Source organism: Pleurodeles waltl, chromosome 10 (assembly GCF_031143425.1).
Source record: "Pleurodeles waltl isolate 20211129_DDA chromosome 10, aPleWal1.hap1.20221129, whole genome shotgun sequence".
NCBI lineage: Eukaryota > Metazoa > Chordata > Amphibia > Caudata > Salamandridae > Pleurodeles > Pleurodeles waltl.
The window spans coordinates 511,106,438-511,123,240 of record NC_090449.1 but is presented as its reverse complement, the minus strand read 5'-3'; the positions used below and the strand labels follow the sequence as shown (position 1 = coordinate 511,123,240).

At 46.3% G+C, this 16,803-nt stretch overlaps 1 protein-coding gene across 3 annotated transcripts in view; it reads left to right on the top strand.

Moving 5' to 3' along the window:
* The window catches only part of SETD2 (SET domain containing 2, histone lysine methyltransferase), a 1,164,442-nt gene that overhangs the window by 946,575 nt on the left and 201,064 nt on the right, over positions 1-16,803 (top strand). For all 3 annotated transcript variants that reach the window (XM_069210931.1, XM_069210934.1, XM_069210932.1), the window contains one exon: positions 281-392. In XM_069210931.1, the coding sequence (XP_069067032.1) occupies positions 281-392 (112 nt within the window). The remainder of the gene's footprint in view (positions 1-280; positions 393-16,803) is intronic.

Below are 16,803 nucleotides of genomic sequence, written 5' to 3'. Positions count from 1 at the left end.
CCTTTGCAAAATGTCCAGAATTTTTACATTTTCAGTTCTTGGTGACTCAAAGATACTTTAATGAACCTTTTCTGATTGTTCTTAGGGAAATGTATTATTATTGTTCACTTATATTTAAACTAGAGGTATTGACAGCTAAATGGGTGCTATACAAAAGTAGTGATTGAGAGCTTTCTTTTAATTATTATAAGCATCCCTTACTTTGTCACATTCGGTTAATTTGTAGTATCATGTATGCTTTCATGTTTCTGAAACGAAAATTAAATTTGACTTTCCCTAGGCAAACACAGTGGGATCCTCCTGTTTGGGACAGCCCTATAGATGATGGTCACCAAGAGCATGAAGCAGAAATGGATCTCGGTACTCCCACCTATGATGAAAATCCAGTGAAGGTATGATCTATGAAAGAGTAGACCTCACCCACATGTACAGTTGAAACTTTGCCATCTTTTGTGGATGTTCCCCAACACTGCAGGATGCAAAAATCTGAAGAATATGTTATACCTACATTTTTTTATCCTCTTAATTCTCATCTACCTCCATTTCTCATACTTAGGAATACTACCACTGCCACCTTTAAGTTGATTGCGCGTTCAGTGATGCTTGCCTTCTTGTGTTGCGCACATCAAGTCATACCATTAATTAAAATAGTTTCACCTGCTTGGCGTGATGGTTACTGTTGATGCTCCATTATTAAGTATAACTTTCTAGTTCAGTGCCCTTTTCTTTTCTTTTTTTGTGCGTGGAAGGTTTATTTTGCTGCTGCTTTTAAAACACCTGACGCAATGACTTTAAAAATCTGTTAGCTGTTTCAACTGTTACATATAAGAAAAGATAGAATGGTTGCATGCTGGGTTCTGTAGTCACCTCTAAACATTCAATTTTAGAAATAAAAGCAGTTTCATCTGAAAAAGACTGGTCAAAGTGGACCTATGTCAATAAGGAGGTAAGTGTTCTAGGAATGTTCACAGAAATGAAAGCAACAAGGGTATATGGGTTCCTCACTTCAGAAGTCTTGTAAGGTCCTGAAATGGATTTTTCTTTGGGTGAATCCTCTTTCCTTGGCATCATAGGGTTCAGTGACATCATACATTTTTATCCCTCATGTTAAGGAGCTTTTGAGGGGTCATTGGAAATACCTTAAAGAGAGTGTTTGAGAGAAGGGACCTTTGGGGGGGTGGGGGTAGAGATAGGCTGCCTTCTATTCAGTATAGTCTAGTTGCTTCTAACTGCGGAATCCTCATCTTTTACATTATAGGATTCTCACAGATAGTAATGAACATAGAATAGGTGTGACTGTTTGGGGACCCACACCACTTTTAAATACATTCTTTCGATATTGGAGGTAAACCTCTCATTATTGGAATGGTCCTGGGGGACTGAAGGCTGGGGGTAAGGGGATCTGGAGCTGATGGGTGTTGCTTCCTAAGTGCAGAAACAATTACAGAATCAGGCTATGGTTCTTGTCTCAGGAAAACTGTATTTTGTTCTGCCACTTTAATTATTTATGTTTTTTAACAAGTCTTAGTGTTGCCGACTTCAAAGTGGCTGGAATCAGAAATGTTTCCAATGCCAGCTCCATAAACCCTTGAACCAGAGGGAGAATAGGTCTTGAAGAAGACCTTGGTTGTAAAGTCTCAATGATGACTGAGGCTAGTATGTGGGACTTCTATCTGTATATTCAATTTAGCTATTCCTCTGATGAGAACACCTTGAAAGGTTAAGTTGTCATCTGCCGGGGGAGCTTGTGGAGAATCTGTAGGGCGTTGGTATATAGATCTGTATAATACAAAATTGTACTTGAACATGTTGATGGAGTAGTTATTTTGTCTTTTCAGAGTTCTTGGAGGAGTACTAGATAGTTCAGTTGGCCTTGGAACCAGTAGAAGAGCGAGTCCTCGTGGAGTTACAGGCACTGAAAGTGTATAAGGAACAGTTGATTCTGAGAGTGGAGGTAGAGCAGTGTCTCCTGCAGGGATGATTAGTTTTGGCCTCTTGGAAATAACTGGCTCTTCTACAGGATCAACGAATTTACTTAAACACAATGATTGTATTGATACAGATGATTGTCTCAGTGATGAAAGTCTCAACTTCAGCAGTAAAAAAGACATTCTTGGAACCAAGATATGGGTGTGTTTCCGAGTCTAAGATAGTACAGTAGAGTGCTTAGTTGATGAATGAAGGTGATTAGGTGTCTGACGTTGAATATGAAAGTGAATGAATGTTTATTTTATTAGTTAATTAAAACCATAAAAATATTCCTTCAACATAAAATTAACAGAACAGGATTGGTGCTCTAAGACATTTTTATTGCAATAAAAAATGTGAAATAAAAATAATTTTATACATTTTACAGATTTCCCCCCTCTTAGTTGCTGGTACATTACCTAAATATACGGTTGACTGGATGCACAGCGACGTTACCTAAGAGCCTTCCTCTCATTAATATACGTATTCATAGTAGATGGATTTTGTTTCCATTGGCGCCCTCCCTATCACTAGCACATGCAATTTTGGAGGAAAATATTTCCAAAAATTGAATCAGCCTAATATTCAAAATGATGTTTCGTGGATTAAATGCTTCAGTTAATGCTTGTCTACATGATCTGATCCCTAAGACATTTAGTTGTTTTTTCAATAAGCGTCTTCTTTCAGGCGTCAAAGCTGTGCAAATGCAGACCACATGCACCAAGTTATCTTCCGCCAGATCACATGGGCGGCATTCATGGGTTCCCGCTAGCGGCCCCTTCTTGCATTTTGGCATGAGGTCTAGCGTTGGAACTTCATCCAGCCTGTGCCTTAGAAAGCGTTGTTTGATTTTCCATGAACAAGGGGCAGCCATAAAAATGGTGATTCTTTGAGAGTTTTATATGAATAGAGAATTAACCAACCATGCGACCTTTTAGCCAGAGCATCCCTGTCTTCTAGCCAGCTGTATAATTTACTTGGTTTATTCACTGCTTTGTTGAAAGCCAGAATGGGAAGTGGCTGATTCCATACATCGCCTAAGTTCAAAAGAATTAGTCTTTTCAGATACCTTTTGTAATTGCTATTACCTCTTTCTAAAATAATTTCCTGCCAAACTAAATTAGCTAGTGGCCCTTTTGGGGCTCAGCTCAGTTTGTAACAGCATTTGATATATGCCGCAGGACGAGCCAGCGACTGCTTAACCAACATAAATTCCAGTCTGACCTGGTCCTGGTAACCGAAAGACACGCTTATATGTCTACCAGACATTTATCCAGGAGAGATACCTCCATCCCCCTCATTATTTCGGCCCCATACGTGAGGGTTGGAAGTAATTTTGCTCTCATTGTGGCTGTCAGTGGATTCAGAGCATGGCCACAGATTGAATTTGCAAGCTTGCCAAAGGCGTGAACAAGTGTGTGCTCCTTATTTTTTATTGCTTCTTTTTGTGACTCATAATTACCTCTGACATCTATCACGACTCCTAGGTATCTGTATGAGCTTACTTCCTCTAAGGTCTTTCCATTCAGATACCATTTACGCTGGCTAGTGGGTCTGCAATTGAGAGTAATAATTTTAGATTTGTTATGGTTAATTTCTAATTCGTTTGTTCTTGCATACTCTTCCAAATTGTTTAGCAGTTTTTGCATGCCTATTCTGGTGTTACTAAGCAATAATAGGTAATCTGCATATAACATATTATATAGTTGTTGGCCACCTAGAGAGGGGAAGTGGGCTGATTGATCGTTTAGCTTCGCAGAGATATCCTCATTGTACAGGTTAAAAAGTGTTGGGGCCAATACACAGCCTTGTTTAACACCAACTGTTGTTTTAACTGCCCAGATAGGTGTGAACCCTCTCCCCCCTCCAATTTAACCTTCATCCATGTATCAGAGTAAATCAATGTGATGCCATTTAAAATAGTAGCTGGTAACCCCCAAAGCTGTAGTTTGGCCCATAATTTGTAACGGGGGACACAATCAAAGGCAGCTTTAAAGTCAACAAAGCATGGATAGGTGGAAGTCCCAGTTGTTTTTGCTCTGTTGATAATCAGTCCCAGTGCCATAAGGTTCGTTAACGTTCCTTGATACTTGGTGAAGCCGCTTTGATTTAAAGGCAGTATGTTGTTATCTGCAATCCATGTCTCTAAGTATTGCAGCACGCAAGATGAAAAATACTTGAAGTCAACGTCTAAAAGGGCAATTAATCTGTAATTGCTTGGTGAAGCAGCATTCCCTCCCTTGTATATGGGGTGGATTATTGAACCTCTCCAGGTTGCCGGGACAATTCCTGTTGTAAGCATGTGATTGAACATTGCAGCCATGAAATTGGCCCATCTTTCTGTTGCTTGTTTAAATAGTGCCTGCTGTAAACCGTTGGGCCAGGTGCACAGTCAGTTCGTGACTTCCCGATGATTTTCATTAATTCTGATGTTGTGATCTTCAAATTATTCGAAACATTGGGTTCCTAATTTTTTGTGAACCACTGAGTTAGCGGTCCTCCTTCAGTGGGCAACTCTCTTAGATGAGACTTTAAGTAGCACACCCAAGCTTCCTCTGTTATGTTTGCACTATTAGCTGCCTTTGGACCATTACCTATTGTATTAATGAGTTTCCAGAATCTTTTGGAGTCAGATGTTTTGGACACATAGTGTAGTTTGGCCCAAAGTGTCTCCTGCTGATTTTTTTTTTTAAAGGACCATAGTTCCCTTTTAATCAGTTTCCTTTGCTCTCACAAGGCGGACAATAGTGATCCATTGTCTTAGTAGTTTACCTACAACTGCTTTCCTTTTATGAACTGCCTGCGGTATATGTAAGCGTTTATGAAAATTCAATTGTACTCCCTTTCTTGTATTTCCTGAGGAGTCTTTGTTTGAGATCAGTAGCAAAGTTCTCCCAGACCTCTGTCAAATTGGCCAAACTCATAGCCATTGATTCTAGCCTTAATAGACCTCTTCTGTTTGGCTTTCAGTAGTATTAGATGACCACTTCAGTCGCTTTAGGTTTTCAGTACCAATCACCCCTTTCAAGGCTACCGCTTCCTCTGGCTTATATGGTGATGATTGAATCCCGATAATCTGCGGCTTGTGATAACTTTCCATGCGGTCCATAATACTAAAGTCACTGACTAATGTGTACAAAGCAGGAGCTTCCAGTGTGTAATCTAGGTAAGAAACCGCTTTCCCGGAGGATCTTGTCCATGTTGGAGGGATGTCTGGTGACTTCTGACCATTTAGCACAAACAGGCTTACAGATTCACAGGTGCGTATGAAACTCTCCCCTAACTTATCTGTCCTACTTTATTGGGAGAGTTTGGCTGGGCACCAATGCCACTGTTTGAATATGATCTTCACCAGGATTATGGAATAGATACTGTAGTGTAGGAAGTTGGCTCTGTATGCACTATTTCAAAGTAAGAAATAGCATGCACAGAGTCCAAGGGTTCCCCTTAGAGGTAAGATTTTGTGGTAGTGTGGTCGAGCAGTAGGCTTATCAGAGGGTAGTGTTAATCATTTGTTGTACGCACACAGGCAATAAATGGGGAACACACACTCAAAGACAATTCCAGGCCAATAGGTTTTTATATAGAAAAATATATTTTCTTAGTTTATTTTAAGAACCACAGGTTCAAGATTTACAAACAATACTTTAAATGAAAGGTATTTCACTTAGGAACTTTGAATTAGCAAAATAGCATATACAGTTTTCATACAAATGGCAATAAGCTATTTTAAAACTGGACACAGTGCACTTTTCAACAGTTCCTGGGGGAGGTAAGTGTTTGTTAGTTTTGTAGGTAAGTAAACCACCTACAGGGTTCAAAGTTGGGTCCAAGGTAGCCCACCGTTGGGGGTTCAGAGCAACCTCAAAGTTACCACACCAGCAGCTCAGGGCCGGTCAAGTGCAGAGGTCCAAGTGGTGCCCAAAACACATAGGCTTCAATGGAGAAGGGGGTGCCCCGGTTCCAGTCTGCCAGCAGGTAAGTACCCGCGTCTTCGGAGGGCAGACCAGGGGGGTTTTGTAGGGCATCGGGGGGGCACAAGTCAGCACAAAAACGTACACCCTCAGCGGCACGGGGGCAGCTGGGTGCAGTGTGCAAACAGGCGTCTGGTTCGCAATGTAGTTCAATGGGAGACCTAGGGGTCTATTCAGCGATGCAGGCAAGGGGGGGCTCCTCGGGCTAGCCACCACCTGGACAAGGGAGAGGGCCACCTGGGGGTCGCTCCTGCACTGGAGGTCGGAGCCTTCAGGTCCTGGGGGCTGCGGGTGCAGTGTCCTTACCAGGCGTCTGGTTCTTAGAAGCAGGCAGTCGCGGTCAGGGGGAGCCTCTGGATTCCCTCTGCAGGCGTCGCTGTGGAGGGGTCGGCGGGGTCAACTCTTCCTACTCACGGGCTCGCAGTCGCCAGGGAGTCCTCCCTGTAACCTTTGGTTCTCTTCCAGGGGATCCTCATCAATAGTCATAAACATTGAATATTCCCGCCCTTGTGCGGGGACCCCGGAGCATATATATATAAAATACATACATATTATCATGTGTAAAACAGCAATGCAGGCTATAATCATAAATAGGCTAAAATGCTTTATTTCTATGCAAGTTTTTTTTTTTTTTTTTTTTTTTTTTTTATATATTATAAAATCACAATAGATCATAAATATCTACCTAAGCCCCAAAAGCTGGACTTAGGGAAGTAAACAGCAGTAAATATCAGAGAAAAATAGAAAAAACCACATTGAAAAACAATGAAGCATTCTTAGCCAATAGGCTGCATGCAGGTTAACACAGGAGAACCATAAAAACTTTGGCACCGTGCCTTTAAGACCCTGAGCACCTCCAGTATCCCACCATGCCTCAGGGGTGAAGGGAAGGTGACAGTTGGTTCCAGTTCTTTTTTCCGGCTTCTTCTGAGAGGATCCTGGAGCATTGAGCTCTCAGTTTTTCTGAGTTTTCCTCAGAAAAATTCTTTAAAAAAGCGTTTTTCACTTTTCACTCGACAAGTAATATCTTTGTCTGAGCTAGGAAGGTTTTTTCTGACAGAAAAATGCCTTCTCTTTTTGTAAAATGTCCCTCTTGTGGGAAGAAGAAAGCCCAGTCAGACCCACACTCTCTGTGTATTGTCTGCCTGCCACAGAGTCACTGTCCTGACACCTGCAAGTATTGTAAGAACATGTCAAGGAGGACTCTCAAAGACAGAGAGAAGATCAGGCTACATGGGCTTCAGGAGAGGAAAAAGTCAACATCCTCTTCACTTCCCAGACCTACAGCAGAAGGAATGGCCCGATCGACGTCGACAGGTAGGATTGTACCTGTTTGTTCTCCATCGACGTCATCGGCACCACCGTCTCACCGGCATAGATCGCCGTCGACGGCGACCAGACCGACGTCGAGGGACAAAACGTCGAAGCATGGACACAGGGGTACATCTCCGTCGACGGCAGGCCGCCGTTCGGCGTCGAGTCATCTCCGGCGCTCCCGTTCGCCGGTGAGAACGTCTCACCCCTTGGCGTCGAAGGACACGACACCAAAAACACCCCGACGGCATGAACATCCGCCGTCGACCACTCGCCGCTCAACGTCGAGACACACGACGGCGAGTAGGTCCAGGTCCCGTGATAGGCGATCGGCATCAAGACACTCGACGGTAAGACCTCCGACGTCAAGACCTTCGACGTCGAGAGCAGACCAGCCATCGCAACCTTCGACGTCGAGGATACAATCGACGTCGACACAACCTTCAGCTGTGTCACAGGCAGTAGAGCCAGCGGACAAAGCTCCCTCACCGGTGGTCTCTATAAGGAGTGCATCATCCCATTCCAGAGCATCGGGGCATGTTTCTCCCATCACAGCATCCCCGGATTCACAATACTCGAGGATGTATTCTCCTACTGCCTCATTACCGAGAACGCCATCGCCTACAGCTAGAGCAGGACGGGCTTGTTCTGCTTCTCGTCAGCCGACCACAAGACCTGCACACTCGGCTACAGCCTCTCGGAGCAGGTCCCGTTCCCGAAGGAGAACCAGGTCACGAACACCACGCAGAAGATCACCTTCTTGGTCTTCTTCAGGATCGTCTGTGGGGCGCTACTCCCCCACACTCACAGATTCTCCACCTGCTAGGATTTCCCCGGTGGATGATATCACCACTTTTAATGAGGTTCTTCTAAGGGGAGCGCAGAAGCTAAATATTGAGGTACCAGAGCCGGCCACCTCATCCTCAGTTATCTTTGAGACCCTACAACACAGATCAGTCTCGAGAAAACTGCTGCCACTAGTACCGGGTTTGCTGCAACCGACTATGGACACTTTTCTGTCTCCAGCCACTCTCAAGTCTGCCCCGGCTAGGATTCAAAAGAAATACAAAGCTCCGGAACAAGATCCTTTATTCCTGCGGAAGGATCCGCCACCGGACTCTGTGATCTTAGCCGCAGCCAGAAAAACACACTCTGTGGCATCATCTTCCACAGTCCCCCCGGATAAGGAGAGCAGACACCTAGACTCTCTGGGGAGAAAGATGTGCGGTACGGCGGCATCTGCTATGAAGGTCTCCAGCGCCTCAGCACTTCTGGGCAGATATGACCGCTCTCTGTGGGACTCACTCCACAGATTTACAGAAAAGTTGCCCAGGGAAGATAGACAGGACTTCCAGGAAATCTTGCAGGAAGGGGGCCTAGTATCTAACCAGGTCATCAGCGCGGCGGCGGACGGGGCGGATTTGGCTGCGCATGGGTATGCGCACGGAATCTGCGCTAGGAGGTCTTCCTGGCTACGGCTCACGGGTCTGAAACAGGAAGCACAGCAGCGCATTTTGAACCTCCCATTCAGCGGGAGTTCGTTGTTCGGTACCCACGCAGATGAAGAGATGGCCCGAATGAAAACGGAAGTCGACACGATGAGGGCAGTGGGCCTGGAACGTAAAAAAGACTTCAGGCGGAGGTACAGGCCGTATGACAGACGACCATTCCAGCAGAGGGTTCAAACCCCTCACTGGTCTCAAAGGCCACAACAACGACAGGGACGTCCCCTGTTTCAGGCACGTAGACCCACAAGAGACAGAGGGTCAAGTAGACCTCAACAGTCTACAGCAAAGACACCATCAAAGCAATGAGGCATTGCTTCCCTCAGCACTGTGCACCACTCCGGTGGGGGGAAGTGTTACGCATCATCTTCGCGAGTGGCACTCAATCACAAAAGACAAATGGGTGCTCAATATTGTCGAACATGGCTATTCTCTCCTTTTCAAAAAACCTCCTCCACACTTGCCGCCAGCAAGGTGTTTCCCTTCTCATCTCAGCCTGCTACGCAAGGAAGTTCTCGCACTCCTACAAAAGAAAGCTGTAGAAAAGGTTCCTCCGGCACAAAAAGGAAAAGGGGTGTACTCCTGTTACTTTCTGGTGGCGAAAAAAGGTCAACAGGGCCTCTTCAGACCAATTCTGGACTTACGGCTCCTGAACAAGTACATAAGAAAACAAAAGTTCAGGATGCTAGCCCTTCACCAGATTGTCCAGCAACTGCATCAGGGAGACTGGATGTGCTCCATCGACCTACAGGATGCATATTTTCACATCCCAATAGCAACCAAACATCGGAAATTTTTACGTTTCCAGATAGCGTCACAGCACTACCAATTCAGAGTCCTTCCATTCGGCCTGAAGTCTGCACCCCGAGTCTTGTCAAAATGTGTAGCAGTGGTAGCGGCACACCTTCGAAGACAAAAAATATTCGTCTACCCCTACCTGGACGACTGGCTAGTGAAGGCCTCATCTCCGGATCAGGCGAGAAAACATCGAGATATCGTTCTAAGAACTTTCGAGTCTCTAGGTCTTCAAATCAACCACGACAAGTCAACCTTGATTCCAACACAAAACCTCCACTACCTGGGAGCGATACTAAACACAGAGCTCCAAAGAGTGTATCCTTCGGAGGAACGACTTTTATCAATCCACAGGAAGTGTCAACATCTATTAACAGCCGATGCACCTACAGCTCGTCAGGTGACATCGCTTCTGGGCTCCATGGCTTCATGCATCTTCATTGTCCCGAATGCCAGGCTACGCATGAGGCCCCTTCAGGAGGCATTAGAGAACAATTGGAGCCAAAAGACTGGTCACTGGGAGGACAGAGTTCGACTACCAGCAGTGGCTTTTCAATCACTACAATGGTGGATGCACAGACCTCACCTGTCGATAGGTTCTCCGTTTCACCAGACAATTCCAGTCGACACTCTAGTAACGGATGCGTCTCTTCAGGGTTGGGGTGCTCATCTGGGTTCCTTCCAAGCTCAGGGTCTTTGGTCCGACAAGGAAAAGAACTATCACATAAATCTACTGGAACTCAGAGCAGTCCATCTGGCTCTCAAATCTTTCTCTCCATTGGTTCAGGGGAAATCTATCCTAGTTCAGACAGACAATACAACCACAATGTATTACCTGAACAAACAGGGGGGAACAAGATCACTACCTCTGTCTCGAGAATCCCAAACGATATGGCATTGGCTCCTGGCCAGGGGAATGTCTATCACAGCGGTACACCTGCCAGGTCAGCAAAACGTAGAGGCAGATTTCCTGAGCAGACATCTGGAAGACGCGCACGACTGGGTGCTACACGACGAAGTCGTCGAGGACATCTTCGGTCAATGGGGTCGACCTCAGTTGGATCTCTTTGCAGACGAAACAAACAAAAAATGCCCAGACTTCGCGTCCAGGTTCTGCCGTCCGGGATCTCAAGGGAATGCCCTGTTGATCAACTGGTCAGGGACTTTTCTCTACGCCTTTCCACCGATTCCCCTCATACCGACAGTAATCAACAAATTTTACAACTCCAGAACCAGAATGATTCTGATAGCGCCACAATGGCCCCGCCAATTCTGGTACACGGACCTACTCAACTTATCGGAAAGACCTCACAGGAGGTTGCCGTGCAGACCGGATCTCCTGAGCAGAATGGAAGGCAGAATCCTACATCCCAATCTTCCCTCTCTGAGCTTGACAGCATGGCTCCTGAATTCCTTCAGTATGGGCACCTAGGGCTCTCACAGGAGTGCATGGGCATCTTGAAAGAGTCAAAACGACCTTCCACGCGGCGTTCTTACGCTTTTAAGTGGAAGAGATTTTACATCTGGTGCTCTCAACAAGGTATAAATCCCATACGAGCTCAGGAGGACGTCATACTATCCTATTTACTTCATCTGGCGAAGTCTGGTCTGCAGGTATCTTCTATTAAGGTTCATTTATCTGCAATTACAGCGTATCGTAAGTCGCCTTCTCAGGAATCCTTCTTTACGATACCTGTAGTCAAGGATTTTTTTAGAAGGCTTGAAAAAGGTTTTTCCTCCCATTCGGAGACCTTCTCCTCCATGGGAACTGAATGTAGTCCTGTCAAAACTTATGGGCCCTCCCTTTGAACCTATCCACAAGGCCTCTTTACAGCACCTTACGTGGAAGACGGCTTTTTTGGTGGCCATTACTTCAGCGAGGAGGGTCAGCGAAATTCAGGCTCTGTCTTGCAGAGAACCGTACACGGTTTTTCACGATAATAGAGTGGTTCTGCGAACTCACCCATCTTTCCTTCCGAAGGTGGTGTCAGAATTCCATATCAATCAGACTATATCTTTACCGACTTTCTTTCCCAATCCGGAGACTCCGGCTGAGAAAGCATTGCATTCTTTAGACTTAAAAAGAGTGCTGAAATTCTATTTGGACAAAACAAAACCGATTAGACATTCTAACCATTTGTTTCTGAATTATGGTCATTTAAGAACAGGAGAGGCAGCGTCTAAACGAACTATATCAAGATGGATTGTGTCTTGTATTGTTAACACTTACCAACTGGCTAATAAGCAATTACTGGCTAGGCCAAAAGCGCATTCCACAAGGGGAAAAGCGGCTACTGCTGCCCTCCTTAACAATGTACCAATTTCCGAGATTTGTAAGGCTGCTACATGGAAGTCTGTGCATACCTTTACTAAGCATTACTGTTTAGACTCGGATGCAAGAGCGGATGCCCAGGTGGGGCAGGCCTCTCTTAGAAATCTATTTGCATGAATATGTATTCTTTCCTGCACTTCTTTCGGACAGTCCGCAGAGTTTAGGGATGGGCTTGCTAATCTATTCAATGTTTATGACTATTGATGAGGATCCCCTGGAAGAGAAGGATTAGTTACTTACCTGTAAATCCTAGTTCTCTTCCAGGGGTATCCTCATCAAAGTCCTAAACAACCCACCCTCCTCCCCGGACTTAAGTCTCCTAGAAGTGCAGGACAGATTATCTTTCTGATCAGTTACACAGATTGTCACCGTAAAAAAGTACTGACCTAACTGTGAACCAACTGTCACCTTCCCTTCACCCCTGAGGCATGGTGGGATACTGGAGGTGCTCAGGGTCTTAAAGGCACGGTGCCAAAGTTTTTATGGTTCTCCTGTGTTAACCTGCATGCAGCCTATTGGCTAAGAATGCTTCATTGTTTTTCAATGTGGTTTTTTCTATTTTTCTCTGATATTTACTGCTGTTTACTTCCCTAAGTCCAGCTTTTGGGGCTTAGGTAGATATTTATGATCTATTGTGATTTTATAATATAAAAAAAAAAAAAAAAAAAAAAAAAAAAACTTGCATAGAAATAAAGCATTTTAGCCTATTTATGATTATAGCCTGCATTGCTGTTTTACACATGATAATATGTATGTATTTTATATATATATGCTCCGGGGTCCCCGCACAAGGGCGGGAATATTCAATGTTTATGACTTTGATGAGGATACCCCTGGAAGAGAACTAGGATTTACAGGTAAGTAACTAATCCTTCTCCACAAGTCGAGCCAGGGGCGTCGGGTGCAGAGTGCAAAGTCTCACGCTTCCGGCGGGAAACGTGTGTTCTTTCAAATTTGCTTCTTTGTTGCAAAGATGCTTCTTCCTTGGAGCGGTGCCGCTGTCCTTGGGAGTTCTTGGTCCTTTTAGATGCAGGGTAGTCCTCTGAGGCTTCAGAGGTCGCTGGACCCTGTGGAACGCGTCGCTGGAGCAGTTCTTTTGAAGTGGGGAGACAGGCTGGTAGAGCTGGGGCCAAAGCAGTTGGTGTCTCCGTCTTTTCTGCAGGTTTTTCAGCTCAGCAGTCCTTCTTCGTCTTAGGTTGCAGGAATCTATCTTGCTAGGTTCTGGGGGCCCCTAAATACTAAATTTAGGGGTGTGTTTAGGTCTGGGGGTTAGTAGCCAATTGCTACTAGCCCTGAGGGTGGCTACACCCTCTTTGTGCCTCCTCCCTGAGGGGAGGGGGCACATCCCTAATCCTATTGGGGGAATCATCCATCTGCAAGATGGAGGATTTCTAAAAGTCAGAGTCACCTCAGCTCAGGACACCTTAGGGGCTGTCCTGACTGGCCAGTGACTCCTCCTTGTTTTTCTAATTATCTCCTCCGGCCTTGCTGCCAAAAGTGGGGCCGTGGCCGGAGGGGGCGAGCAACTCCACTAGCTGGAGTGCCCTGTGGTGCTGTAACAAAGGGGGTGAGTCTTTGAGGCTCACCGCCAGGTGTTACATTTCCTGCAGGGGGAGGTGAGAAGCAACTCCACCCAGTACAGGCTTTGTTACTAGCCACAGAGTGACAAAGGCACTCTCCCCATGTGGCCAGCAACATGTCTGGTGTGTGGCAGGCTGCTAAAACTAGTCAGCCCACACTGGTAGTCTGGTATGGTTTCAGGGGGCATCTCTAAGATGCCCTCTGGGGTGTATTTTACAATAAAATGTACACTGGCATCAGTGTGCATTTATTGTGCTGAGAAGTTTGATACCAAACTTCCCAGTTTTGAGTGTAGCCATTATGGAGCTGTGGAGTTCGTGCATGACAGACTCCCAGACCATATTCTCTTATGGCTACCCTGCACTTACAATGTCTAAGGTTTTGCTTAGACACTGTAGGGGCATGGTGCTCATGCACTCATGCCCTCACCTATGGTATAGTGCACCCTGCCTTAGGGCTGTTAGGCCTGCTAGAGGGGTGACTTATCTATGCCAAAGGCAGTGTGAGGTTGGCATGGCACCCTGAGGGGAGTGCCATGTCGACTTAGTCATTTTCTCCCCACCAGCACACACAAGCTGTGAGGCAGTGTGTCTGTGCTGAGTGAGGGGTCCCTAGGGTGGCATAAGACATGCTGCAGCCCTTAGAGACCTTCCTTGGCATCAGGGCCCTTGGTACCAGGGGTACCAGTTACAAGGGACTTACCTGGATGCCAGGGTGTGCCAATTGTGGAAACAAAGGTACAGGTTAGGGAAAGAACACTGGTGGTGGGGCCTGGTTAGCAGACCTCAGCACACTTTCAAATCATAACTTGGCATCAGCAAAGGCAAAAAGTCAGGGGGTAACCATGCCAAGGAGGCATTTCCTTACAGATAGAGATTAAAATCACCCAAAATTAGCCAATATGCGATTGTACTGTGCTTTTTATCCTTACCAGTTAGTTTAGTAACTTGTTGGCTTCAACTGTTTTCTTTTTTGGATTAATGTATATATTGACTAAGATCAATGGTTCCTGTATATTCTTTCCTCATCCATCAAGCCTGACTAGTTGAAAGGTAGATCCTCCTCCTTGTGTTCTGTGATCTTCGCTAGGATGCTTGTGCTAAATAGATTGCTAGGCCTCCCTTCTCCCTGCCAGACCTATTGGTTGTTGTGGCTGGACTAAAATATTCCATAAATCCTATTAACGGTGTTGATTCCTTCGCCCAGGATTCCTGTAGGAGTATAATGTCAAATGAACTAAAAAAATCTGCTGGTCCTTCATCTTTGCCAGTAGGCCACCTATGTTCCACGAGCAAATGCTTAATACGCCTTGTGGGGATTGTTCCTTCGCTAATCAGCTTTTGCCCGTTGCTCCTGGGGATGATAGTAAATGACCATTTCCAGTCAGGCTGAGATCTCTGACCTAAAACCGTCTTTTCCTCCTTTCTTCCTTCCATATTTGAAGTCTCAAGGGGGTCTTGGGTGCTCTCCTTTCGCTAATCATTTCTTCAGTGACTTCTGTGGTGGATGGCAGCATGTGCTCCATGCAAGACTGACCACATGCCCTTAGGCATTTCCGCGTTTCGAAAGTCTAGTAGCGGGGATGGATATCGCTTGCCTTTATAGATGGCCACCTCAATACCCCAGGCTTTCAGAAGATCCTTTTTTTCCATAATCTGTTTGGAGAAGTCCGGCACTAAAAAGATAGTAAGCGTTGGGTCGTAAACTTAGTCCTGAATTGCTCAGTTGCTGGTGTTGACAATGCTTGTATTGAGGTCAGTGGAGTGGTTGTTGACAGTATGGGTACCGTAGCAGTACCTCCGAGATTGGGGTCGCCTTCAAGCCTTGTGATGGTGAATACTTTGGCACTGATGCGCCCATGAATGATGGGAGGTGCTTAGAATGATGATGGTGACGTTGTTTGTTTCTTGGAGGGCCTTCTGTGGAGTCATTTCATTGAAGAAGGCTGGTTGTAGGAAACTGGGTGTTCGATGGCATCTGTCGCTGTAGATACACATGTTGTGCATAGCCCGCCATCTGGTGTTGGGCCGGAGTGTTACAAGTTGTTTTTCTTCGAAGAAGTCTTTCGAGTCACGGGACCGAGTGACTCCTCCTTTTGTGTCCATTGCGCATGGGCGTCGACTCCATCTTCGATTGTTTTCTTTCCGCCATCGGGTTCGGACGTGTTCCTGTCGCTCCGAGTTTCGGAACGGAAAATTAGCTAATTTCGGAAGATTTTCGTCGGTATTGTTGCGTTCGGGATCGGCGTACTTAGATTCCACACCGCATCGAAGATCGAAGAGCTCCGGTGCCCTTCGGGGTAGTTTTTTCGATCCTCCGTCGGGGCCTGGTCGGCCCGACCGCGTGCTGAAGAACGCCGATGGAACGGACCCCGTTCCGTTTCTGCCCCAAATGCCACAATAAATACCCCTACACAGACCAACACTTGGTCTGCAACCTGTGCCTGTCACCTGAGCACAGCGAAGACACCTGCGAGGCCTGTCGTGCGTTCCGGTCCCGAAAAGCACTCCGAGACCGTCGAGCCAGAAGACTTCAGATGGCGTCCGCACCGACAGCCCAACGGGAGTTCGAGGAACAGGAAGAGGAAGGTACCTTCTCGATCCAAGACTCAGACTCCGAAGGATTCGACGATACACAAACCGTGAGTAAGACGTCGAAAACCACACAGAGAAACATTTACAAGGCCCAGGGGACGCCACTGCCACCAGGCCATGGCTCGACCCATAAATTAGGTGACCGACCGTCGGCACCGAAAAAGGCCCAAACAGTGCCGAGATCGTCCGACTCCGGTCGCGACACCGGCACGCAGCCTTCTCGGGACCGAGAAAGTGCTGGAGACAAGCCTCGACACCGAGATGCCGGTGTGGACACGGCTCGACGCCGAGACAGCGGCACCGAAACAGATCGACGCCGAGAGGTTTCGGCCCCGAAAAGGAAAAAAGTCACCTCGGAGCCGAAAAAACACGCAGACAAAGTTTCGATGCCGAAACAAACTGCAAGCGACCCAGCTTCAGGCTCTTATACAGAAGAGCACTCGCTAACCTCCCAAATGCAGAAGCATAGGTTTGAGGAAGAGCTACAAGCAACTGATGTGGACCATACGCAAAAGCGTATCTTCATTCAGCAGGGGACAGGAAAAATAAGCACCCTTCCCCCCATTAGGAGAAAGAGAAGGTTGGAGTTCCAGACGGAACAAACACCACAACCAAAAGTGGTGAAAAGAGTTACACCACCACCCTCTCCTCCGCCCGTGATTAACGTTTCACCAGCACAAACTCCATCACACTCCCCAGCTCACACCACCATGAGCCAGGGTGACCAAGATCAGGACGCA